Genomic DNA, 19,982 nt, shown 5'->3' with positions numbered 1-19,982 from the left:
GCAGGGGAATACGTGGCCTACCTGGAAAAAAAACGAGGAGCCACCATCAAGTGTTTAATTAAAATCAGAGAGTGAGAAACGATCAAAACCAGCACCGTTATTCCCTCACAGTGCAGTGAACTCCTCCAAACCTCTGCTGCATGCAAACTGCCTTCCTCCAGCATAGGGGCAATGACCACAGGGTGCACATCCCACACTGCTGTCACCAACCACACGATGACCAGCACGGGCCCTGGGCAGCACGTCTTCATTAGCTACTGCACCTTGAAAGACAGATATGGTAAAAGCTCACTTCATCACTGCCATTTATCTGAGTTTATCCAGGCAGTTTATAGCCCTCCAGATTGAAGCACTGCAAACATTTATTACAGATCGGTTAACTCGTTTTAAAGCAAAATTAATTTATAAAGGATTGCCAGGGAGCCACGTGTGCTGCTACAGACAGGCTTCAGTCCAGTGTTAACCCTCCAGAAAGGAACAGAATGTCATTATTCAAAGCACACACCACCACTGGTGCCATCCAGCACTACGTTAAGCCATCACCATCACCTTGAAGACAAGGAAGAGTTGGGATGTTAACACCTTCCAGTGGTAAACCTACTTCATTATGGAAAGAAATGGGGAGATGTGACACGTCTCCAAATGATAATTTAAGAGAAAAACAAAAAGGTCCTCAGCAAAGGACTCTTTAGATAGACAGACAAACGTACAAGAAGACTCCCAAGGGCTGGAAGTCAAAGCTGGACAATCCCCACAGTCTCGAGGCACCAATAATGGCTGACCAACAGTGGATGTTGCTCTGGGCAGCCTGGGCTGCTGGTTGGCGACCCTGCACACAGCAGGGGGTTGAAATTGGATGATCATTGTGGTCCTTTTCAACCCAGGCCATTCCATTGTTCTATGACAGCAGTCATCCACAGCAGCAAGACAGCCCAAACCTTCCAACACAGAGCAGGGGATGCTGTAAAGCACCAAGGGTTCCCTGCCAATTCCCCAAAGGCAGGACCAGCCAGATTAGATTTTGACCTCGTATTCTACAGAGGTCATCTTAGCTTCAAGCAAGAGCAGAATTGTCTGGAATTACACTGACCAGCAGACTTCTTACAGCACTTCAAAGGTACCTGTCTATGTTCCACAGATATCATCATCACTTGCTATTAATCCAACACTCCTGTAACAGCCCTAAGCCCTAAGACAACAAAAACAAGCACTTATCCATCAGGGATGCCATCCTGGCAGCAGTTTGAAGCTGCTTGGATGCTCTCACACCTTTTTTCCTGAGCCCAGCATCCCCAGGCTGTGAATGTCAAGGCCCCGCAGCAGAGAAACGAGCAACAGGTCTCTGTGCACTCCAACACAACCTCCTTTGTTTAGCCATGTTAAGACAGAGGCCTTAGCAGTTAACACCCGGCGTCTGGAGAGCAACCCAGCTTCAAGAACCAACTGCACTCAGAGATCAGGTCAGAGAGCACAACTCCTGCTACTTGTACTGCTCTGTGTCTGAAGAATGAACAAGCAGCATCGTTTCCAGGACTCACCGCCTGCCTCGTGACAGCATCCCTGCAATACACAAGGGGGTTCAATAGCAGTGTAAGTACCACCTGATGCCCAACAGAAAAAGCAAGGAGTGCGCCCGTGAGGGCAAAACAAAGGTTTCCTGAAGAAGCCTTAGAGATCCAAAACAGCTGAAGAGCAAGGTGAGATGCAGTCAGCCCTTCCTGCAGCCCCAGGCTCCTCTGTAAGGTTCCCACCATTGGGTCCCTTAGAAGCTGTGTCAGCCTGGGGATGCTTCACCCCCTGTACAGCTGTAAAACCAATTGCAGTGATGCTGTACTGCACAGACCAATGGCTGTGTCCAAAGAGGGCTGGGAAGGATGGTCTCAAGCACGGCCCTTTCCTAACCTACTCTGCCAGCAGGGGAAGAAGTTTGAACACGCCACCAAGATTACGACAATGATATCCTAACACAATCTCTGTTCAGATAATAAGACTTATTGTCATAGCTACAGCCAACCACATTCTTCCCTCATTTTGCTTTCACCATTTTCGACACAACAGGCTTCTGGCAGCACACACGTCCACCAGGGCCATGCAACCTCAATCCAATGGCCACCAAACATCCTCACAAACCACACGGGGCTCTTCACCCCAAGGCAGGCTGTGTGCTCGGCCTCGGCCTCTCGCTCTGTGTCAGGGCTGCTAGGAGACAAGCGTGCCTCGCTAACATGGTGTGTCAATGGCTGTGCCAAGCTGCATCCCCCTTAAAGTGAAGGACAAGTGCAGGCAGAGGATGCGAGTGCAGGAAGCAGAGCCACCAGCTGAGAGGTGGCAGCCCCGGGGGCAGAGCTGTGTTCTGATCTCAGGTGTGACGCTGGGATCAGAGGGCAATCAGAGAGAAGGCAGAGCTGGAGTCTTCCTGGGGAACGCAGTGGCACCGAGAGATAAACACATCACAGAGATAAACACATCACAGACTAGGGCTGAAACGCTGGGGGAGGAAGGGAGGAGCACGAATGGAGCAGCCCATGCCAGCAGCAGAGCCCAGACACCATTGCAGAGCACGAGGCTGAGCCCCCGGCCCTCGATGCTGACACCATCACGCAGTGTCAGCGCAGAGCCCATCCCCGTGCGGCCACACGCAGCTCCCGGCTGTGTCAGCGCCCTCCCCAGCCCTGCCAGCCCCCAGCCCTGCCAGGCGGGGCGATGCGCGGCGCTCAGGGTCCTCCCGCCCCTCCCGGTGTGCAGACACACGCCGTGTCCGTCCCTTAGCGGCACGGGCCGTGCTGCGGGCACACCGGGCCTGGGCGCAGCGGGGCGCAGCTCCCGGTGCTGACCGCGAGGGGGCGCCGTCGCGCCGGAACTGCCCCCGCCCCATCCCGCCCCACGGCGCCCCCCAGCGGCCGCCACGCGCAGGGGCGCTCCCAGCCGACCCCGCCCCCTCCCTTTGGGCGCCCGCCCCGCCCCCACCCGGACCCCGCTCGGCACGCGCCCGCCCCGCCCCCACGGGCTCGCAGCGGCCCCGGCACAGCTCGCCTCGATGCGATGGCCGCACCCCGCCGTGCCCTGCAGCCGCATTGAGGTGCCCGCGGGCGGCGGTGCCGCTCGTACCTGGGGCCGCCCGGCGCCGCGCCGCCCGTTTTGCTCGGAGCCCGGATTCGGGTGGCGGCCCCTTTAAATGGAGGCGCCGCTCGGAGCCCTCAGCGCGCTGCAGCCCGGGGTGGGGGGGAAACGGCTCCCCATTGGCTGCGCCGAGAGAGGGACGGATCCCTATTGGCCGCGGCGGGGCCGGGGCTCGCGAGACCGGCCGGGGAGCGGCGGCCTCGAAAACGCGGAGCGGATCCCGCTGCGGGGAGCGGAGCGGCAGAACCGCACTCCGCCGGGCGGACGGAAAACCCGGAGCGGAGATCGGAGGAGGAGCGGGACCGCGCCGAGCCACAGCGCGGAGCCGAAGGCGGGCAGCGGGCAGCGGGCGGAGGGCAGCGGCAGCACCCGGTGGGGGCACGGCGCGGGGCAGGGGACGCGGCGCGGGCCGGAACGGGGCGCCCGTATCCCCGCAGGGCTGCCCGCACGGCGCACAACGTACCGCCGTCCCGCTCCCCCCCTTTAACCCTCTCGCCGCGCGGCCCCGGGTCCGACACCGCCCTGCGGGACCCCCCGGCCGCTCCGCTCCCGTCTCTACCTCCGCGCGGGAGGAGCCCCCCGGCCCGGTCCGGGCGCCGTCGCCACCGCCGCCTCCCCCGGAGCTGGAGCGTCTCCCCGGGGCGGTGAGTGACAGCGCGGCCGGGCGGGGCTTCCGCGGGGGCCCGGGACGCGGCACCGCCCCCGGGAGGGGCAGCCCCCGGCCCGCGCCCCGCCCCCACCGCGACACCCCCACCCCGGACCCCCCCACCCCCACAAGGACACCCCCACCCCCACCCGTGACCCCCCCCCGTGCCGCTCTCCCCGCCCCGCCTCGGGCCGCCGCCCGCAGCCACCTGCCGTGCCCGCAGCCCGGGGCCGCCCGCTCGCTTTTTGTCTCCCGGGAGCGGGGCTGAGCCGGGCAGGAGCGAAGAGAAAAAGCCCCGTGAGGGCGGCGAGCCGCCCCAGCGCTGCGTGTCACGGGAAGCACCGGCCTTTATTGAAGGGCTGCGGAACGAACGCGGGCACCTGCGGCCGCCCTGCGGAGCTCCGCGGCCGTTCCCCCGAGGCCCCGCGGTTCCACAACTTCCCCCCGGGCTCAGGCTCCTCCCGGGCCGCCCCTCGCGGCGATACCGCCACCCGCCCGGGCACGGTGTGCGGGGGTGGGGGGGGCCACGCGCGAGCACGACGCCGCACGCGCTGTTTCGCGCCGCGGTCCCTTTAAGGCCGTGTGTCCTCACTGCGCATGCGCGGCCGTTCCCCTCACTGCGCCTGCGCGGCTCCCTGTGCCGCTCGCTGTTCTCCTTTGTCTCCCGTCTCCTCGCAGCCCGATGCCCGCCGCTCTGATTGGCAGCGCGCGCTGCGGGCCGCCGCCGGAACGCAGCCAATCGGCTCCTCGCAAACAGCCGCCCGCCCGCCTCGGCCCGCCCCGCCGCGATCGGCCGGTGAGTGGCGGCGTTCGCGGCCAATGGGCGCGCGGCGTTCGCGGCGGGGCGGCCAATGGGAGCGCGGGCTGGGGGCCGTAAGGTTCGGTTGCGCGAGTTCCGGCCGCGCGCGCGCCTCTCTCAGGGCCGCCGCGGGGCGAAGCGGGAGCGGGCCGCCATTGGGCTCCAGGCCGCCTTAAGCCTTCCTGCCGCCTTAAGCCTTCCTGCCGCCAGGTGAGGCCGCGGCCGGCTCGGGGCCGTCGCTCGGCGTCGTTCCGCCGCGAGGTGGGCGCTCCCGCTTGCTCTGCGCCGTCCGGGGCCCGCCGAGGCCTCCCGCGGCCTAACGCTGCCCGCCCCGCCCCGCCGCCGCACGCGGCCGCCCAGCCTCGCCGAGGCGCGGCCGGAGGGATCGCAGGCCGCAGGCGTGGAGCTCCGGAGCGGAAACCGAACGGAGCGTGACCCCCCGCAGGTGGGGAAGATGCAGGGCAACAAGGGCTTCAACGTGGACAAACAGAACCACGCGCCGCGGAAGCAGCACCAGCACCAACACCAGCAGCACCCGCCGCCCCCCATCCCCGCCAACGGGCAGCAGGCCGACAGCCAGAGTGAGTCCTGCGTGCCGCCGGGACTCGGGGCCAGCGCCGTTGTGTTCGGGGCGGGGCGGGTTCCGTCTGTGTGGGGGTTGTCGAGGGAAATTCGCACCGAGTCCGGTCGGTTCGCAGCTGTGGGCGCTGGTTCCGGCCCCGCGGGTGGGACGGGGCAGATTTCAGCACGTCCCGTTTGTTTCCCCCCTCCCACAAAAGGGTTTGTTCAACGAGCTCTTTATTGAGTGTGAGGGGAGCAGAGCTGCTCTGTCTATAGACGCAGCTGTTCTTAGGGTCGTTTAGGTTGTCCAGCCATCACTCGTGCCCACTAAGCCACGATCCTGGTCCTGGAACAGGCTGCCCAGTGAGGTTGTGGATGCCCCGTCCTTGGAGGTGTTCAAGACCAGGTTGGACGGGGCCCTGGGCAACCTGATCTAGTAAATGTGTATGTTTGGTGGCCCTGCTAGGCAGGGGGGTTGGAACTACATGATCCTTGAGGTCCCTTCCAACCCGGGTCATTCTGTGATTCTGTGATCCTCTCAGCGTTGTTATCTACAGCCACCTAAGGCTCAGTTTTATCATGGAAGGCCCTCGAGATGCTCAGGAGCACATCAGAACACCTCACTGTGCCCAAACAGCTGCTATCAGTGCTGCGTTTCTCTCTACTTGAGGGTGTTTCCGAGTTTGTCTTTAATCAGCACGAGCTGCTGCTCTGTCAGTTGGTGTTCGGAGAGTGGTTCTGAGCTGAAGCCCTGTGTGCTGATGGAGCCTTGTCCAACCCGACCCTGTGGGCCACAGGTGTGCTTTGCTTTCTCGGAAGCGTTTCCCGAGCTCAGTGCCCCTTCAGTTGTGTTCCCCTCTTTTTCTGCCCTGGTTGCAGGTTGAATTGAACCCCTCTCGCTCCCACGCATGCAGACAGCAGGCTAATATGAAATGCATGGGGTTTTTTAACGCAGTGATCCTGTTAAGCAGGTTTGTGGGAGATGATAGAACAGGGTGGCCGACTGCTGTGCTTCCAGTTAATCTGGAAACACTACAACACAAAGACTGCATCAGTGTGTTCTTAGCAGATCACCTCAGAGGGGCAGCCTGCATCTGTCCCAGGCGTTGGAGAAGTTCACAGAGCAAAGCACTTCACCTACTGTGACTTTTGCATGAAGTGAATAACTTATTGCCCTCTACAGTTACAATGTCAGGCTTGCTTTCTTTAGGATTAGCTGTAGAGGAGTGTTTGTACTCATAAAAGCATGGTCCTTGATCACTGTTTGCATGAGCAGCCTGTTCTGGTCGGTATCACACTCTAGTCTGAATCAAACCACTTGGCTTTATTTCATGTGGCCATGAGGTGTATCCTTAGCAAAGCAATTTGGGGAGGGCTTGAGGTGCAAAGTGCTCCTGTTAAATAGAAGAGAGGAAGAAAACCAAAAAGAGCGAAATATCTTCCTGCAACTGTTAGAGAGCTCCTGTATGCCTTTAAGAAAGGGGGCAGAGTAAGGTAATCAAGACAGTACATCTTCACTTGGGATCTGTAGCTCCCAGGATCATGCTGGATTCTTGCTGAACCGAGTGCTAAAGAAGTTTATATGCATGTGGGGATGGAGGGTGTTCATAGAAACACTCCAGTTTGTTACTGTTAGATGTAGCATTACTTGGTAAATACAGGTTTTATGTAATGAACTTTGTAATTTATCTGAGGTCTCACCTAAGGGGCTGTTTATATATATACATATATACATACATATATATGTATTTGTTATTTTCACCACTCCAGCCTTCTCTTCAGCTTGGACCCCAAATTCCATCCTGTACAAGTAGCAGCTATCTCAAATATCACCTGTCTGGGCAAAATTAATTCCAAAGTTATCCAAGCTGTTTTGTTTCTGGGTTTTTGACTGCATTTCACTGCTGTTAATGAGGTTCAGGCATGTTTTCTTTAAGAAAAGCCTGTGTGCCCTATGTGAAATAGAATCCTCCTATTGCTGAAGAGGTGGCTGGGGAGGTTTGAGACCGAAGTGGGGGGGTGGTATTGCCTGTATTTGTTCTGTGTCTCTGAGTTCACTGTGGTGAAACCTAATAGAGTTTATCCCCCCCCAACTGTAGAGCAGCTGGGTATCTTACTCCCCTCAGATGAAGGCCTGACCATCGACCTGAAGAACTTCCGGAAACCTGGTGAAAAAACCTTCACCCAAAGAAGCCGCCTCTTTGTGGGGAATCTGCCCCCAGATATTACAGAGGAAGAGATGAGAAAGTTATTTGAGAAGTATGGCAAGGCAGGTGAAGTCTTCATACACAAGGACAAAGGATTTGGCTTTATCAGGCTGGTGAGTGCCCTACTACCCAAGGGGTGTTTTGGTGTCAGTGAACACTAGAATGGAAGAGTGTTCTTAACTGCAGATAGTAGCTGTGCAGATATCTTGTTAATTGAGCCTGCTGTTGATTTTTAGTGACCTGGAATCATGGATTAGCTTCTACAAGTGATTTGTCTAGAGCATGGCTTAAGAAGGAATGTGAACGAATTCAGGCAGCTTGTGGCACGATGTGTGAGATACCTAGCAGAGTTATTCTGGAATCAGCTGATAGAAGGAAAACATGAACACAGTGCTGTTACAGACTAGGTAGATAGACTTCTGTCTCCTGGAAGAGAGTTTGTCTGATGGTCTCTGTCCACAGACAACATTACTGGGGTGACAAATGTTTTTGAGGTGGGGGAGAGTCGCCAGATAATCGCATTGAAATATGTCTGGGAGGGAGGGGAGTGAGCTGCAGGCACAACGGAATGGTTCTCAGAGCTGTGGGCTCAGGTGCTGTCCGTCTGAAAGCCCCACTATGAGTGCATAGAGTGGGAAGTTCCTGAGTCTGGGGGCATTTTACTGTAGCCCAAACTTCTTGGCAGTGATGTAAATGAATCAGGGTGTGAAACTGGAGTGGGATGTCTTTCCTGGATGCTCATACAGCAAGCATTTCCTTGAATAATATGTGAAACGTTAGTTATTACTGTTTAAAACAAATTATTAAGTGCATTTATGAGAAGACTTTGTTGCTCTGGTCGTGTTATATCTGATAGATAATGATAACTTGTTTGCTTTGTTACTACTGGTTACTGGATAAAGCTTTCACCTAATGTTTCTTTTTCCCCTCCAAACTCTTGATGTGTCTTCAGAGCCATCGATAGCAGAGAATGGCTATTAGGGCATGTCTTGAAATGCTGTCTTGTCAATAAAATACTTGTTGACGGGAGATATCTGTGACAGTTGTGTGATAGCTGATTCCACACTACTCTGAGAGTTTCAATGGTGACTTTTTATCTTCAGGAAACTCGCACTCTGGCAGGGATTGCAAAAGTGGAACTAGACAACATGCCTCTCCGTGGGAAGCAGCTCAGAGTGCGTTTTGCGTGCCACAGCGCATCGCTGACAGTCAGGAACCTGCCTCAGTTCGTGTCCAATGAGCTCCTGGAGGAAGCTTTCTCAGTGTTTGGCCAGGTGGAAAGGGCTGTGGTGATTGTGGATGACAGAGGGCGATCCTCTGGAAAAGGCATTGTGGAGTTCTCAGGGAAGCCTGCTGCTAGGAAAGCCCTGGAGAGATGTAGTGATGGCTCTTTCCTGCTGACAACGTAAGTGTGGAAGGCAAGGAGTACTGTATGGATGTGTGCAGGCTGATGAGTGGTGGTGGCTTGTGAGCAGTATTTTTTAGCAGTGGAGTGGGGGCAGGAGATAATTTGCACAGAGAGAATTTTACTTAGCTTCTTTTCCAGCAAGATTGAACGTATGTTGGAACTCGAGTCTCAGAGCTTCCTTTTGGGGAGCTGCTGGTGGGGTCAGTGTACAAAGCAGCCCAATAAACTCTTTGTAGATAAGGGTTCCTTAGAGCAATTGGAGCACCTTGTAACAAACAGGAGCTGCTTCAGAGGCCACCCATTCCACTGGCTGGAAACAATGCTCAGGGTGTTAGTTGTGCATGCTGAGTCTGGGGGGTGGGACCCTACGCACTGTGTGCTGCTGAGATGGAATGCCAGTGCACTGCTCTGTGAGCATGGGATCTGTCTGAGGTGCTGATCAGATGGATTGGGTTGTTTGGGGTTTTAACTGTAATAAAATGGTTCTCCTAGTGCTTAAATATAAGATGACAAAGGACATCATGAGTAATTATGTGAATGTGCACAAGTGAATAACTGACTAGATATCTTCTGTGAGCACTCCTTGTTGGTTTAACAACGGGAGGGGGGGTGGCTGTCTTTGATATATCGAGAGTAAAAACTGTTTCTTCTATGCATGCTACTAGAATGTGATAATGAAACACTGCCTGAAATTGAACTAGATTTATCATTTCAGAAGTAATTTTATAAGCTTTGTGCTCTTCCTTCTCTCCCTTTTCTCAGGGTGGCTGTGTATGGCACAGCAGCATTCAGTGCATTCAGTTTCAAAAAGCAGTTTTGGGGGTGTTTCAGTATATAAGAGAGAGCACCTGGAGGGCAGTGTTCACTCTTTTTCTTGCTCTCTGCGCTGGTTTTTATTATGTGGGGATGGGGATCCAATATGTTGCTTACTTCTACATATGGTTTGATTTTGATTGGAGTTATTCTGCTGTCATGAACCAGGACAATGCAGCAGCTACATGAGCTGGCTGGAATAGATGAGTTCACATTGGAAAATAAGGCAGTTGACACTGGCATGTATCACCTTAAACTGAAGAGCTGTGCTGTGGACCTTCAGCTTCTCATGTCCTGTCTTTGCTGGAGCCTGAGCACTGCTTGCTCCTCAGCATTGCATGACTGTTTCTTCCTTTTCCAAAGCTCTGGCAAATGGGTTAAGTAGCCAAAGAGAAGCTGAGGATGTGAGCCGTGTCGGTGCTGCAGTGGGAAGCTGATTGTGAGATAATTGTTATTATTAATTAATTTTCTTCTTCACGCAGAGATGAGGAGGGCAGAAGCTCTCAGGTGCTGTGTCTGTTGTGAAAGCATGCCAGTGGATTTCTAGGGAGATTATGGCAGGGCCCAACAGGAGCTGGCAGAGCTCTGCTATTTGGCAGCAACAAACAGCATGTGGTGATCTCTCCAAGAGAGCGTGAGTGATACAGCCAGTGATCTCCAGCAAGAAGCAGTGTTACTCCTCACTGTTGACAGCTGTGAACAGGACATGTAGCAAGGGAGAGAAGGGGAGAAAATTCTTGTTTCACTTTGGTTCAGTTCCCTGACTGCTCTGAATTCCGTTGAGCAGCACTAAAAGCAATATTTTATAGGTTCTGACTCAGTGTACAGGGTTTCCTGTAATGCACGCTTATTCTGGAGTTGTGCTCAAAGCATCTCTTCTTTATAGATTCCCTCGGCCTGTGACTGTGGAGCCCATGGATCAATATGATGATGAAGAGGGACTACCAGAAAAACTTGTCATCAGAAACCAGCAATACCACAAGTATGTACTTTCCATAAGAGACACTCTCTGTGGGATGCAGGGCATTGTCCTGCTTGAGCCATAGGAAGGTGCTCATCAGTGCTCCCTTTTTCTGTCAGTGTGACCTGGTGCTGGAAAGAGGATTGCATGCACTGTTGCCTTGCCCTGGTTAGCTGAAAGGGAGCGGTGTTTCTGGATCCGCTCTGCTGGATAAGACTGGCAGCCTCCACATACTTTTTCATAAGCGTTTGTCTGCTTTATTCTTGGAATAAAAAAAAATGGTGTCAGTTTGGTGTTCCCCTTGGTCGGATGAGAAGTTGAAACAGACTTAAATTATTTGCTGTAAGTGTTATGGACAGTCTGTAGGGGGAATAAAGGAGACTTAAAGTCACAGTGAAAATAGGAGTAGAGTGAACAGCATTAATAGATTATAGAGCTGTCCAGGAGGAAGGCCATTGTCATTAGAGGCTTCCTGGTATGAGCAGGTATTGTGTGGTCACAGCAGTGGGAATTAGTAAACCATGTGAGGTCATATATTTTTCAAATAAGGAGAATGAAAGCTGCAGGAGCCCTGAGGATGCATTAGGAGTAGGTTTGTGCTCTAGGTGCAGGGGTGCCGAAATTAGCAAAGGAAACACAGGTGTTTGGGCTTTGTGTGTTTCTGGAGTAAACCTGTTCGTAAGATGAGCAGCAGGAGCTTTGTTTCAAGAGATCGTCTAAGTTCTTTCACCCAGTATCTTGGTGTCTTAGGATCACATTGTCATTACTTGGTATGTGAGATGACAGGATACTTGTTTTCTGCCTAAGTTTCTTCTTCCAATAACAGCAGTTTCTTGAAGGGGGGGAAAAAGTGGTTTCTAAAGCACAGCTATTTGTGCAAAAAAAGAGAGTGCAGTGGTTTCTTATTTGTTGCAGTGAGACACTTTTCTAACTGACAAAAGGATCTGCCATTGCATCTGCACACAAACAGTTATTTTTCTGAGTTCCTCTTTGCTCTGTTGAAGCATTCACTACCTCTTTGCTTGACAGGGAGCGTGAGCAACCTCCTCGATTTGCACAGCCTGGCAGCCTTGAGTATGAGTATGCCATGCGTTGGAAGGCTCTAATAGAAATGGAGAAGCAGCAGCAAGAACAGGTAGACCGTAACATCAAGGAAGCTCGAGAGAAGCTGGAAATGGAAATGGAAGCAGCTCGCCATGAGCACCAAGTTATGCTCATGAGGCAAGGTACCAGTCCAAGATAAATAAGGCTCTCCATTATCCCAGGATGAGTGGCTCAGTAGACTGATGGAGCCTGCTGAAGCTGAGCTGTGGTATAGCTGCTCATCTTTAACCAACTGTGGAACTGTCATCTTTTATTACAGATTTAATGAGACGCCAGGAAGAACTGAGGAGGATGGAGGAATTGCATAACCAGGAAGTACAAAAACGTAAACAGTTGGAAATCAGGTGAGGAGGCAGTTCTGAAACTGTGAATCTGCTATGATATGGAACAAAGCACAGCTCCAGTTCACTAATTGTTCAGGCTGACAATTTAACAGCCACTCTTTAGGTAGCAATTGTTTTTGGCCTTTTCTGCTCATAGGGACAGTGTACATCTGGTTTAGGATGGAAGAGTTCCTTCTGAAGTTGAAGGACACTGAGTAGTATTAGGTTGGATTGTTTGTTTGTTTTAATTCCCTATTTCAGTTTAGCTCCTTGACCAAGGCAGATTCAATAAATGAGACTCTGTGCAACAGCTTTAGTGCTGCAGGTTTGAAAACCCCATCTGGTATCTGCCTTCTCATTTGGGAGGTAACAGCCTCAGAGATTTCTCTCCATTCCAGCTCTTCCTTGACTCAGGGCCATTGTAAGAAGCTCCATGTGGTCCTCCAGTTCACCTCTGTAATCCAAGGAGCTTGAGAACCATCTGGCTTTTATTGCACACAGTTAGCATGTACTTGGGAGCTGCTGTATACATGGGTGTGCTCGGGTCTGTTTTTATAATGAATTCCTTAAAACGGAGTGTGGTGAGAATGTCTCGCTCACGGATGTTTGTTTTCATCACAAGGTGCCTAATATTTTACAGCTTCAGCAGAATCGTGTTTTTAAAGCTGCATGTTTCCAAAACAAGAGCCTGCTAGGGAGCACTGCAACTCTGTGATGCAAATGCTTGGTGTGTGTTGTGCTGAATATCTTTACCTCTTTACCTCTTTTTTCCAGGCAAGAGGAAGAACGCAGGCGCCGTGAGGAGGAAATGAGAAGGCAGCAGGAAGAGATGATGAGACGCCAGCAGGAAGGCTTCAAGGGGAACTTTGCTGATGCGGTAAGAATAGTTCACTTCCCCACTGCATCCACATGCTAGAATTTTGCCCTTTCCAGCATGGGGCTTTCTGTGATTGCTTAAGATGGTTGAGAGACTCTATATTCACTCTGCCCTACGCTTCTTTGTTGATTTTCTTTAATCTTAATAGTTTTGTCTGGAAAATGTACTGAATGCAGGTACTGCTGTTTATGTAGGTCCAGGCTTTGCAGTGAGGTGGATCTGTGGTATGTGTGTGCCCTAAGCTCACTAGCTGGCATTTGGAAGTGGCCCAGTGCTGCATATTGGTTATGTAAGCTTGCGTTCCTTCCAGCAGGAAAAGCTGCTTAGTTATGCTGAGGAAGTAGCAACACTGATGCTTTACAATGTGTTACTGCTGCTCAGCAGATCCCACCAGGCAGGTCTCCGGTATCTCTTTGTGCTGCAGTTTGGTACAGTCCCTACACGCAGCTTTGCTTTGCTGCTTGATGTTGTACCACAATAGAATAGATCTGCTCTTGAAATATACCCTGGGAATGACTTTTCTAGGCAGTAACAAAAAGCCCAGAACACAATGGATTTATATATCATTAAGAAATACTCCCTCTTCTTTATCGTTTGAAATGAGTCTCTCTTTTTCCAGAGGGAGCCACCAGACATGCGAATGGGACAGATGGGGATGGGAGGTAAGTGTGGTGTGATGGTCGTCTTCATTGCTATGCATGTTTAATCCCTTCTCTACAAAATACATGATTTTTTGAGTGGTTTTGTTTTACTTGCTCCTTATTTGGAGAGAATTACTATGACAGTTTCTAAATGTAGTGACTGGAAGCAATCATACCACAGGAGATACAGCAAAAACTACATGTGAGGCAGTACTGTAGATATGTGAAATCTCAGTAAGCAGAAGACTTGATTGAAATCGCTGTCAGACCCATGTATGAATATGAAATTTGTACTGATGAGGTGTTACAATGCATGGCAGCTTGCCCTTGATCCTGGGCAGTAATCTCAGTTATGTCTTTAAATATTCTGACTACATGACCTGGAGTTTCAGGCCATGTGCATAAGAGTGAGAAGACCATGGGCAGCACTTCATGGAAATGGTGGCTGTTGGACTTTGCTGTCACTTCAGATAACAATGGAACGCAGAACCAGTTTGTCTTGACCTAATAGTGCGCTGCTCATCAATTAAACCGGACTGTGTCCCTGCATCTAACACTGCAGGAAGCTCACTTGCTGCTTTGTGGGTTTGGAGCTACGAGGAGACATCAGCTGCTTCTATATTTGCAACAAATATTCTTCGGTTTTCTTTTCCAGGCACCATTGGCATGAACAATAGAGGAGCTATCGGTGGTACCAACGTCCCCGCTGCTGCGCCTCCTGCAGCTGGTCCTGGAGCTATGATACCTGACGGAGCCATGGGAATGGTAATGCATCTCCAGCTGCTTCTTGTGCATGCCTTTTAAACGTACATGATGTTGTTTCACTTGTTAGGCACTGTGCTGTTTAGGAAGTTCCCATGATAATAAGCTGAAATGATTATGGTAATAATGAAGATGCAAAAACTAGTTTAGATAATTTCCTTAGGAAGTGAGGAGCTAAGAATCAGTGGAGGCTGTGCTCATGTATTTGCTGTTTTCGGTTTTTATATAGAATTTATTTTGAAGCTGCATATATTTGCTAAAAGCCTTTGTTGACTGTTCTTGTAGGGCAAAGAAAGTGTAAGTGCTTGACTGGCCAAAGCGAAGGCTGAATCTCCAAATCTTTGTGAGCACTGGTCGGGTTTATACCCTGTTCGCCTCCAGTTGACCTCACTCATACAGACCTTAAATGACTGGAAACCTTAGGCATCCTCACAGCTGAGGATTTGTCATTGCTGAGTTATGAAGAGAAAAGCCCTAGGGAGAATTCTGAATGCAAATGTAAAGTTTAAATACAGCTAATGGAAATCTCAGAAGCTCCATTCATTACAAATCCTTTGCGAAAGGTGATCAAAGTTGGATTGTTCTTTCCTGCGTAGGAAACCCACAACCTGTCTGCTTCAGTAACGGTGACATGAGAAATGAACTGATGAAGGGGTGTAATGCCAGTGCTGATATGAGCTGAAATCTGTTGCTCTGAAGCATACAGACTTGTCACCCTGCATGTTGCAGCTAGCTTGTAAAAAGTCTGTTTGCTAATAGGAGCGGAGGAAAAATGCTTCTAAGAGTAATATCTGATCCTAAGGGACATTGAGATACTACTGAGAGAACATGGAAAAGCAGGATGTTGAGATGGGAATTACGGTTGCTGCACTAGTGATTTCAGTGGTGAATGGTAACTGTGCACGTTCTGGCTTGTTAGAAATGTGAGGTAAAGCTACAGTGTTGTGTAGGAGTTGTTGGGGGTGTCAGGTTTAATTCAGGAACCAGTGAGCTCTGAGTCTGCACACAGTTATTGTGGTGAGGGCTGCCTTGGCACGGTGAAGGAATTTAACTGCTTGCAGTGGTTTGATTGTTGCTGTCTCTATGAATATAATGCTGTGGTGGTCAGTGTGTCCAGCTTGCAACTTCGGGAGCTTCCTTATTTTGCAAGTGAAGTTCAGTCTATTAAAGCCAATAGTGTGGGTGTGGGGATGAGCTGGTAGCCGTAGTGGGAAGGAGGGGTACTGCTCAGGAATTGGAGCTTTGGTGGTATGCACTGAGGGCTTTACTGCAGAGCTTTACAACAGATAATTGCTTTGGTGGCATCTGTCATTCCTGTCCTTCAGACAGAGGATTGATCCTCTCCCAGGGCAGCTCTTCCAGTCAGCTGCTGAAACAGCAGCAGGTTTGTTCATCTTGAGCAGCTCCTAATACTCATTCTAAACAAAAAAGAGAAAAGCAATGGGAAATGTGTGAAGATCATTATGTTGGAATAAGACCTCCTAGACCAAAAGCAATAGGCTGTTTCGTTTGTTATCATTTCTCAGGAAACTGTCCTGGCCAGGTGCTTAGTTTGAGTTACTGAGTCAGTGCATTCCAGTCTTTGGGTGCTTTTTAGACCAGATGGGCTGAAGCTGTGTCTGACCTGCTCTGCCCTCCCAGCTTGGAGCAGGAGGTTGGACTGAGGGCTTGGTGAGGTATCTTCCAAGCCGAGCAATCCTTTGCACTTCTGCCTGCTGGAAGGAAGAGGCTGTGCAGGAGCACCGCCTTAACAGGGAGATGGGAGAGCTTGAAGAATGGAAACGGAGGGATACGGCCAAGCCACGGGATCAGTATTTCAGACTTGTCTTGTATTTGTAGTATTGTCTGTGTCTGGATTGTGATAGTGCTGCGTTATCAGTGTGCTGCTCCTCATTTACATTCAGTTTGGGTGAGGAAAATATGATGGAAATGTAAATTCCTCTCCCAGACTGTAACTCTCACATTCCACAGCAGGGCAGTAGGCTGGGGATGGTGTATGAGCTGCTTCCCAATATGCTTGACTCCAGGCTATATGGGGAAGGGACCTGCGGTATTTAACTGTAATTAGAGCCTTCTGGCTCCAGTTCTGGGGTTAGTTTTGATGGGTTCGGGTACTTTTATAGTAAGGTAAACTGGAATGACAGGATTTGAATCAATTAGAATGGCTTCTAATTCTAATGCTATCTGCTCTTTGTTTTTCACCTTGCTTCTTATTACAGACTCCACCACCTCCTGCAGATCGCTTTGGGCAGGGCGGCTCGATGGAAGGCCTGGGAGCGATGGGAGGGAACCCTCCTGCCTTCAACCGAGGAAACCCAGGGGGTGAATTTGGCCCTAACAAACGTCGCAGATACTAATAGGATTAAGCTGCCCCCTGCACTTGCCCCAAAGAGGAAAGGAATCTTGGCAGGCCGTACAGGGTTCTACTCAGGGGGTGGGTATCAGAATAGTGGATTAGGGCCTGCTTTGGTTAAGCCACTCTAGGACGAAGGGAGTGCAGTCTGACTGGTAAACGTTTTATAGAGAATTTCATGTGGTGCATTCCTATAATTTCAATGTGAAAATGGATTCAGGGAGGCTGCTGTGGTTGTTCTCTAACGGTAAAATCTGGCAAGGGCCGCAATGCCTTGACCATTCCGGGTGTCCTGTTTGCAGCCACAGTCCTGAGGCAGAGCTTGATTAAAAACTGCAGTAAGTCTTGGTTTTTTTGTTTAGCTTTCTTAGCGTAGCACAGGGAAGGAGGCTCTGGAGAACTAGGGCAGCATCTGGGTACTTTGCAGCTCCCGTGATTCTGTACATTTCTATTGCTCCGAATGATCCATCAGTTATGAATCAGAGATTTTTCATGTTCCTTTTTTCGTGTTGTTTTTATTTCCCCCCCTCCTAACTTGTTGCTCCTCTTTTTATCCGGACCATCTGTTTCTTTCAAGTAGTTGACCGTGGTGTGCAGCCTGAGTGGCTGGGAGGATCTGCTTGGGATGAGTTGTTGGATAATGTGTTGTATCGCTGTTTTTATTTTTACCGGTAGTAAAGTACAATCTATTGGACAAAAGATACTGTATCTCATGCTGAAGATTTAACTGAAACAAACGTTTGTATAATCTTAACCTTGCCTGTCTTTTGTGTAGAAGTACTACAGGATTATTATTATTTTTTTCATTTAGTGTAAACTGTTTGGACACAAGCTGTAATTGTCCCACTAACAAGTTTGAGTTTGTCTGAGGAATGTTACAGGAATGCATTATTAAAGTGAGTTTTAAGCCTTTTTTATCTGCTGTGCTGCTTCTTCTGTTTTTGGGCTATTCTTTGTTACTATGTATGGAGATGATGGAGCGAAATCTTGTGTTGGTCAATAAAGAGGGTTTTAAGCCCTGCGATTTTTCTAACAGTTCTCCTCGTCACCCATTGAGTTTTGTTTGTGTTTTGGAATGAGAAGCTCAGCACTGAAGAGTAAAAGAAGAGAAGCTGTGATGCATGTGGGTTATGACTGCGATGCAGACGCAGAAGCTAAATGTGAGCCTTGTTTGTGCATCACTGGGACTGCCGTGTTCGGTTCGTGTCTGACAGCAACGTGCTGCTGTTTGTGCCATGTCAGAGGCTGAGCAGCATGTAGGAGCTTCCTGTAGGGCTCTGACCTCTGCTTGGGGCAGGAAGCTGAGGACTTGTCGCTGTCAGTGGCGACAGTGGGTTTAATGTTGTGTAATGCATGAGGGAATCTGCAGGGCCAGGAGGCCTCTGCGCCTCGTTCTTGTGTTAGAGCTCTTTGGTTGAGGCTGGGGAGCAGAAAGAGGAGCTTAGGAAAAGGTTTAGATGAGAAAGTGTGGGAGAGTCACAGCCTTGGAGCATAAGGAGCTGCCTTACAGACTTACAGATAATAGGAAAGACGAAAGCATTTGTCAGATGACAGGCGGTACCAAGGCAACAGCTTTTAAAAACTATGGTTTGGCCTGTAGGAACCCTGTTAAAATGGGGTGAGGTGGTTGTTCAGGAGGCTTTCATTGGTTTACACCTGTCACTCAATTAATTGTAATTAGCCTGTAATTGCATGATTGATAAATGATTGGAGAGAGATTACAGCTGCTGCTCTTGTTTCCATTGCTTATTTCCATGTTTGACAGCAGCAGCACGAGCATCTGGCATGCTTGGGTGATACAGCATTTAATGGCACTTCTGAGAGGGCTTACAATTTACCTGTTGGTGCAGTACAAGGGGTTGGGCGATGCTTTTCACCTGCAGTGTTTGCTCCAGTAGCTTTACATGCAGCAAGATAGCCAAAAATTTGGCTAGAATGGCTCTCCTCATGGAGGGGCTGCCTCTGCTCTTTGCCTCTTGTTTGGAACATCACTGGCAGGCTTTCCCTAAGGCAGAGTGGCTGGTAAGTAGATATTTTGATTCCAAAATGTGGAATACCAGAAAGAAGCTGTGAAGTTACACCCAGCTGTGCATATTGTCTCAGTCTTGTTCTGCTTGCACTACTCACCAGCAAACCAGCAGTCTCTGCCTTGGTTAGATATCAGGGGAAGTTCTTCACTGTGAAAGTGGTGAGGTGCTGGAACAGCTGCCCAGAGAGGGTGTGGATGCCCCATCCATCTGTAGAGGTGTTCAAAGCCAGTTTGGATGGGGCCTTGGGCAGCCTGGGCTGGTATTCAATGTGGAGGTTGGTGGCCTGGCCTGCAGCAGGGGGGTTGGAGCTTTATGAGGTCCCTTCCAACCCAGGCCATTCTATGATTCGTAGGGGAGGCACAGAGCTCAAGTATGTGGGTGCTCCAGCCACTGCCTCAGTCCTGTTCAAGTGTCAGGTCAGGATGGGCAGGTTACTAAGGCTGTAAGCTTTGGGAGAAAGTGGCTGTAACAGGAAGGGGGGATTTAGCACTGCTTAAGGTTCATCTAATGAAAACAGGTTTAAGGTGAAAATGGAGGATCTGTTGACAGCAAAGGAAGAAACTGAAGCTGTGCCCTGGGGTGAGTGCTAGAAAGAGCTGCTCTCGTTTATGAAGGAGGAAACTGAAAACCTGCACTGAGGATCTGGGAAGGCAATCATGAAGGAATCCCTTATCGCCACTTCCAGAGGCTGGAAGGAATGACACCATGGACTGCTTGCAGTGCAGATGCTTTTAAGGCTGGGTGCAGGAGCAAGAAGGGCCGCATCACTCCAGAGCACTCCCAGACCCTGGAACAGCTGCCATTGCTTGGATAAGGCAGCTGATGCTGCTCTGTATGCAGGTTCTGTATGAGCACTGCTCAGATGTGCTGAAATTCAGCCAGTGAGCAGAGCAGAGTGTCTGACTGCATGCTTTTGGAGACCATTGGTGTTACGTATCTGCAGACAGAAAGTATCCCAACTGCCATAGGAGATTCCACTGCCTTTTGCTGTCGTTGCTGATCAGCTTGGTTAAAACGCACTCATACAGTGTGAGTTCATGATGGACTGAGGCTTGATGAGCAGCCTGGCTCCTCGCAGCACTTTGCTCCTTAGCTTTAAATCCCCGCCTTTGTGAGCTGCGCAGATTGTGGTTTATGCTACTTCCCTTTAAACAGTGCCTGCGTTTACAGGAATCAAAGTGAATCTGGGAAACCCAGCTGGAACCCAAGTCACTTTGTCACATCAAATAACAGCAATTTCCTTTCTTTTATTTTTCCTTTTTCCTGACACACAGGAGCTCACCAGAAGCTGCCTTTTATTATAGAAAGCCCCAAATGGTGGCTTTATCTAATGAACTGCCTTCAAAACTCCAAAGAAGGTGTTTGCTGTGGCCGTGC

At 50.6% G+C, this 19,982-nt stretch overlaps 2 protein-coding genes across 2 annotated transcripts in view; one reads left to right on the top strand and one right to left on the bottom strand.

Annotated features, from left to right (window-relative positions):
- ZMYM3 (zinc finger MYM-type containing 3) overlaps positions 1-3,814 on the bottom strand; it is a 28,411-nt gene extending 24,597 nt beyond the window's left edge. The window contains exon 1 of the mRNA XM_015860139.3: positions 3,680-3,814. The gene's annotated coding sequence lies outside the window, so the exon portion shown is untranslated. The remainder of the gene's footprint in view (positions 1-3,679) is intronic.
- NONO (non-POU domain containing octamer binding) lies at positions 3,684-17,490 on the top strand. Its single transcript, XM_085546042.1, has 12 exons — positions 3,684-3,764; positions 4,445-4,562; positions 5,011-5,146; positions 7,226-7,446; positions 8,437-8,738; positions 10,441-10,536; positions 11,545-11,741; positions 11,879-11,963; positions 12,717-12,819; positions 13,439-13,481; positions 14,116-14,225; positions 16,442-17,490. Exons 2-12 carry the CDS (start codon positions 4,449-4,451, stop codon positions 16,577-16,579), a joined length of 1,545 nt encoding a protein of 514 aa, XP_085402168.1. The 5' UTR covers positions 3,684-3,764; positions 4,445-4,448; the 3' UTR covers positions 16,580-17,490.
- Positions 17,491-19,982: the final 2,492 nt, after the last annotated feature.

This window comes from Coturnix japonica, chromosome 4 (genome assembly GCF_054131305.1).
Source record: "Coturnix japonica strain WE chromosome 4, WE-NBRP24, whole genome shotgun sequence".
Taxonomy (NCBI): Eukaryota; Metazoa; Chordata; class Aves; order Galliformes; family Phasianidae; genus Coturnix; species Coturnix japonica.
This window is presented reverse-complemented; position numbering and strand designations above follow the sequence as displayed.

What these genes read in the sequence shown, in the direction of transcription:
- NONO (XM_085546042.1), top strand. Translation starts at nt 4,449, where the DNA reads ATGCCCGCCGCTCTGATTGGCAGCGCGCGCTGCGGGCCGCCGCCGGAA. An exon ending in GGCTCTTTCCTGCTGACAAC is followed by an intron (nt 8,739 to 10,440) that starts GTAAGTGTGGAA and finishes TCTTCTTTATAG; the next exon opens with ATTCCCTCGGCCTGTGACTG. An exon ending in AGAAACCAGCAATACCACAA is followed by an intron (nt 10,537 to 11,544) that starts GTATGTACTTTC and finishes TTTGCTTGACAG; the next exon opens with GGAGCGTGAGCAACCTCCTC.